Source organism: Salmo salar, chromosome 29 (genome assembly GCF_965601325.2).
Source record: "Salmo salar chromosome 29, fSalSal1, whole genome shotgun sequence".
Classification (NCBI taxonomy): Eukaryota; Metazoa; Chordata; class Actinopteri; order Salmoniformes; family Salmonidae; genus Salmo; species Salmo salar.
In genome coordinates, this window is record NC_138319.1 from 14,884,001 (window position 1) to 14,890,000 (window position 6,000).

Below are 6,000 nucleotides of genomic sequence, written 5' to 3' on the forward strand. Positions count from 1 at the left end.
CTTCTCCCGCTTACCCATTCCTCAGGTGTCGACCAGCTACTGTAGCTAGGTCCTTCAAACATGCTACAGTACTGTACATATTGTTTGGTGTGTGAGGCTCACACTACTGCTGATCCAGATCCTGCATGAACTCAAATTTACTAAACCAAAGACTTAAAGGTGAAGTTCGGTATTTTGCAGCTTCATTTTAGATGGTTCCTCACCTTGAAAGTAGTCTATGGGCCGAGATAAACTAATCCATGGTTCCGTATTCTTTAAAAAGCCCACTACAAACTTAAGCAGGCTTTAGCCACTGCTAGCTACTTTCAGGGTGAGGAACCGTCTAACATTAAGTTGGTAAAATACTACACTTCCCCTTCAAGACATTGAGCGTCCAATTATTTCTAATACATTTTCCTTCATTCAACTTTTTTGCTATTTCTACTTCCAAATGGGATTGTTTGCAGCTTCTGGTGTTGTTGGACTAAGGTTACTGCGTCTGTTCAGGACCAAGCCTCTCCTTTCCCCCCCACTCAGCCCCCTGCCTATTAGGAACTGTATCGCTGGTGTTACCGGGCAGACTAGCCACGCTTTCTCTCCCTCTCCTCTCTCTCAAAGCAGAGCTTGCTCTTACTGGCCACAGCTCTGGCATTGGCCAGTGTGTTATGCTGATATTGGTTTGTCTGTGCCCGCCAGTGCCCGCTGAGGTGCCCGCTGCCACCTCAACGCTGGAGGAAATGGCCCTCTACAGAAACAAGCGCAAGCTGAGGCAGGGCCGCCGCAGCCTGGAGACCGCCGTGCCCACATAACACCTCACACACACACCTACCGCAGGAGACCCGGGTGTGACACACACACACACACACACACACACACACACACACACACACACACACACACAGAGGTGGCGCTGAGTCACTATACACTACACACACTCACAAGTTTGGGAGATGCGTCCCATGTAACCACTGCAGAGACTATGATGCTGATAATCAACAAACACACACACCGTGTCCTGCGTGCCAGTCTTGCCTTGACAGTCTGAGGATGAGTTGGCATGAACACAAGGCCCAACGTTCCCGATACCAGGGAGGAGGAGGGCCTGTGAGGCTAGCATTACGTTTCAAAGTTTTCCTTTTTATTTGGGTTATTTTTCTTCAGTTTGCGTTTTAGAAGCTGAATTATATTAACAGGCGACTTGTGTTTTTATTTTTGCGCCTCTTGATTTTTTTGCAGTTTTAAAAGAAAAATGTGTTCTGGAAGAGCAATGGAGAAAAAAAAATATGAAATGTGTAGCTGTAATACTAACTTTTCAGATGCTATTTTGGAGGTTTTCAGTGAATAGATTGTGAAACGTCAGGATTTTTAGTGGGCTTTGGGAAGGGGGGAGTGTATATATTGTTGGAGGTGGGAACATACTGCTACCTTCACTGCCACGTGTGCAATGCATTTTAAACACTACGTACATATCTCGATTGCACTGCTTCGAAAACATTTTAATCTTTTAAAATAATTTATTTTGCTTGCGTTTTATTACTCTAATCTAAAGCCTCCCCTGTAATCCATTGTTGTTAATCCCTGTACAACCAAACAATGGCACGGTGCACAGCATTTTATTTATCCTAATGACATCAAAGCATATGATTTCATATTATTCACAATGATCCTATGAGGCAACCGCTATTTTTTTTATAATAATTTTTTTAATATTTTTGGACAATAAATATATTTGTTTTCACTTTGTTGCTGCACCGGCCTAAACCAGGTTCTGACTGATGAAATGTCCCTAATGTAGCATGGTACATGTACAGGCTGTCACATACTCTTGTAGGGAAACTGATCTCAGTACAGTTTATATCAGTGGACCAGAGTAAAGGAGCTCTAGCTGTCCTAGGACAGGTTTATGGGAGTCTGTCAGATTCCCATTCTAGAGAATGTAACTACACTGGAGAGACCAGCAGACATGCGTATATTGACAGAAATCAGATGAGCCTCTAGTTCTAATTCAAAATGCCTGTCAATTTGTGAACATATAAACTCAGTTTCAGCTTCATCTCCATTGACATTATACGGTACTTTCCCAGCCCTTTTTGTGGACATCATTTGTCAATGTGAATCTCACTCATATCTTTCGTATCTGGATGGTATTCCAGATTTGGCAGGTGAAGGTAGCAGGTGTTTGCTTATTTTTTTTATCTGTCTTTGGTTAATTTAAATCTGACGCCACTGAAAATCCTTTATCATTGTGTGAATAATGTACAAAATACTAAAAGGAAAGCAAAACTTAACGGTCGGAACTGAGCCAGTCTACTAAGCCACGACCAAGCAAGTGTCTGGACTGGGGAGCTCTCCCTCTCTCGCTCTTGCTCTCTCTCGCTCTCTCTGCATGTATATTGGCTTTACTGTGAGAACCTGTAGAGGCAGAAAACATTTTGTTAATCCCTCTCGAAATCTCATTCCACCATCATTCTCAATCTGTCTTTCCTCTGCTTTACCTGCTGCGGATGTTATCTGATTGCGGCATTGTTGGAGAAGCGCGTTTTAATCATGGTTTTCTGTGTTGCTCTCCCTGACTGAAATTCAGTTAGGTTGATAACATTTGCAAATGGCTGATTTTCTTAGTAGGAAAAACTTTCCAGAAAATGGGATTCACTACATTTTTAAGGCAGAACTGTTTGATCTTTTTTTGGTTACTCTCTTGAATTCTCTTGGCTGTTGTTTTTCCAAATGGGTCGGAGGAGAAGGGCAGAAGTGCTGGGGTCAAGGGTTAGAGCTCATCCAAGACTGTAACTAGTGAATTTGTACAACCAAAGAAGTCTATTTTGTCGTTCAGGAACAATAAAATTTACTTTTCATTTAACAAGCTGATTCATTGCATTGTGTCTTTGTATTCTAAAATCTACATTCATGTATTTGTGATCTGTCCAAACTGATGAGGAATCCGACACAACCTGCAGTGAACCTATTATTTCTCACGCAGTCAAGGGGCTCGTTTTAAATCCATAGCGATTGACATTTAAAGGCAATGTTTATGCACTCACTGCTCTGTCCTGGAGCATCTTAACAAAAATATATATTTAGGCTGACTTCAGTGTCTCGAGGGGAAAAAATACCCTGTTATGGTGTGGTGCCTTGAATGTCAACCGCGCTACAATGTCGATAACCTGTGGAAAGGATTTAATCATATCTTGTCAGTATATCCATCCATCTCTCCGCCTTAACAATGGGAGTCGTTGTCCACAGCTCATACATTTTGTTGTGGTTGACCAAATTCGACACTCGTTCAAGAACTCCTTGCTTGGTAGGTGAAACAAAACGCCACCTGCTGGAGGAAGAGATTTTCAGCCGAGCCTCTTTCTCTCGGTTTAATCAAGCCCAAGGTTTCCTTATTTGATCTTGTTCTGAGGGCATCACAAACGTAATTGGTTGAATGTTCAGAATCCAAGTGTGGTTGTCTTCTAATTAGCTAAATTAGTGGGTGGAGCCCAAACTGGGAAAAAATCAAGTTAAGTTGCAGGTGTAAAACAGGTTGTGATGAGGCAGGTTGCACAACTCTCTTTTTTTCTTCCTGTTTTCAAGTTGAATAAGCTAGAAAGCAACAGGTGAGACTAAACAGGAGAAAAGGCTGGACATATGGCAGGTCCTCTAATGGCACAGGGTGTGATATGAGGGTAGCCATGCAGCAAGACCTTGGTTTGAATCCTGGTGTGTATTTTTAAAATTACTGCCATAGAAGTAATCAATCACTTGTAGATTCAATTCAAAACAATGTTAGGGTAGCCAGTGTGTCTTTATTCAGGACAAATCCCAAATCCGAGGCAATTATTGATGAAATGGATAGAATCAAGCAGTTCTTCAGATGACGGAGAGAATGGCAGGCAGTTTGGTTCTCCCAGAGCCCCTTGGTGTAGTCTTCTGGACTGGCGTCTGAGACATGGCCTTGCTGTAGTTCCTCTGCACAGATAGACCAGAACACATTCATTTACTCTCTGGATGCTTCCCAAATAGCACCATAGTTCCTTTATAGTGCACTGCTTTTGACCACGGCCCATAGGGCTCCAAGCAAAAGGAGTGCAGGCAATAAGGGTGCCATTTGGGAAGAAGCCTCTTTGTGCGTGGGGTAACTAACAGGCTTCTAGTGTGTGAGAGCCATACTGCTATATTGGTCTGTGTGTGAACAAGTGACAATATTACTCATTCATTCCCCACAATGACAGTGTTTGTGTGTGCGAGACTGACCCTCTGTACAGTCCTGTTCTGAGCATTGTAGAAGGAGATGGCACTGGGACTGTCTGCTAGCAGCTCATAGCGCAGATGCTCAAAGTGCTCCTGCTCATCCTCCTCCTGAGGACAAAACACCATAAGATATTAAGATCGACATTGGAACCATGCAATATAAATGACTTCTCTCCTGTTAAAACCACAGTTGTAACCATGAAATATAAATGACTTCTCTCCTGTTAAAACCACAGATGTAACCATGAAATATGAATGACTGGTCTCCTGTTAAAACCACAGTTATGTCCCAAATGGCACCCTATTCCATATATAGTGCAATACTTTTGACCAGAGCCCTATGGGCTGGTCAGACTCACCAGTGCCAATGCCTTGTACACGGGCACCAGTCCAGGCCTGATGGGTCCTCCAGATCTCAGCATGGCTTGCACCTCCTCAGGAATCAGGAAGGACTCATTATACCAGCTCTCAAACTCTGACACACACAAGGGACAGGTTGTCAATGTGGGACCATCACCCTGTGGCTTTCTGAGAGGTACAGCCGGTCCCAAATCACTGCCTACTTCTTCCCTTTGGCCCCTTTTTTTCCCTCTGCAGATCTGTAAGGCAGAAGCAACATATGGTGGAAACTCCACCACTGCACTGCTTAAACCTCTCCAGCCCCTACAGATCTGCAAACACCTAGGGGTCAGGGGGCGGGAGGGGTAGGGAGCATTTTGGGACTGGCTGGTAGAGGAGTCCTGGTTCATGCTAACTTTCTCTGTCTATTGAGAATCAGCCATGGAACAACTGTCTTCTCCCATGATAAGACATGACAGTTGGTGTGAAGAACGGAAGTAGTGGGTGTGATGCCAGGGTTTGAATGCTCACCGTTCAGTAGGCGCGTCCTGCACTGGTCCACTAGGTGCTGGCAGTAGCTGACCTCTGCCTTGGTGCCGCGCAGCTCCTCGTACTGCTGCCGGTACTGAGTCTTCAACTCCCTCAGACGCAGGGCCAGAGACAGCTCTGCCTCATCCAGCACTGGGACCCCCTCCGCACTTACAAACTGACCTAGGGGGACGGACACACACACACACACAATACAACTATAGCAATCAAATGAATGGACCTTTTTTTTCTGATTGGCATGCGTTTCTACTTTAATGCCAATGGCGTGTGAGCTTCCATAGTAAATTGCAGCCCCTCGATCTAAGTAACATAATACAAAAATCCCCATCAAATGGTATGACCATCTTAAAACAATTCCATATGTTAGCTTAGTAGATCCCCCCCCCCCGTCATCTCTACCTTGGCAAAATGTTAAATGTTCACATCACACCACATTTTGGAGTGTATACCACCCGTTTTCAAGTCCATTCGCACATTTTTCATGCGGCTGACAGGTGATAATGATAAATGGTGTAATAGCCTACATTTTCTTGCCCTCTTTGTTTTAATTATAGGCTCATGATTTACTGGACTGTACCAGCTTACTTTCCAAAAGTGCATGCCTATACTTTCCAAGTGTAATTCCAAATACATTCTAATATTCAAGTACTTGTGTTTAAAATCATTTTTGTATACACACACACGTGTGTGTGTATATATAAAAAAGAAACGTCCTCTCACTGTCAACTGCGTTTATTTTCAGCAAACTTAACATGTGTAAATATTTGTATGAACATAAGACTCAACAACTGAGACATAAACTGAACAAGTTCCACAGACATGTGACTAACATAAATGGAATAATGTGTCCCTGAACAAAGGGGGGTCAAAATCAAAATTAACAGTATCTGGTGTGGC

The 6,000-nt window shown here is 43.4% G+C and overlaps 2 protein-coding genes across 21 annotated transcripts in view; one reads left to right on the forward strand and one right to left on the reverse strand.

The window, feature by feature from the left end:
• LOC106590179 (protein scribble homolog) overlaps window positions 1-2,847 on the forward strand; it is a 104,521-nt gene extending 101,674 nt beyond the window's left edge. For all 20 annotated transcript variants that reach the window (XM_082970685.1, XM_082970680.1, XM_082970688.1 and 17 more), the window contains one exon: window positions 676-2,847. Coding sequence is in view for 17 of the 20 variants with exons in the window: in XM_082970680.1 (XP_082826806.1) it covers window positions 676-788 (113 nt within the window). In the remaining 3 variants the exon portion in view is untranslated. The remainder of the gene's footprint in view (window positions 1-675) is intronic.
• A 903-nt stretch (window positions 2,848-3,750) lies between these two features.
• The window catches only part of kif9 (kinesin family member 9), a 17,484-nt gene continuing 15,234 nt past the window's right edge, over window positions 3,751-6,000 (reverse strand). Inside the window, exons 18-21 of the mRNA XM_082970700.1 lie at window positions 5,086-5,265; window positions 4,575-4,690; window positions 4,219-4,323; window positions 3,751-3,933 (exon numbers count right to left, since the gene is read on the reverse strand). Of these exons, the coding sequence (XP_082826826.1) occupies window positions 3,835-3,933; window positions 4,219-4,323; window positions 4,575-4,690; window positions 5,086-5,265 (500 nt within the window). The 3' untranslated portion in view covers window positions 3,751-3,834. The remainder of the gene's footprint in view (window positions 3,934-4,218; window positions 4,324-4,574; window positions 4,691-5,085; window positions 5,266-6,000) is intronic.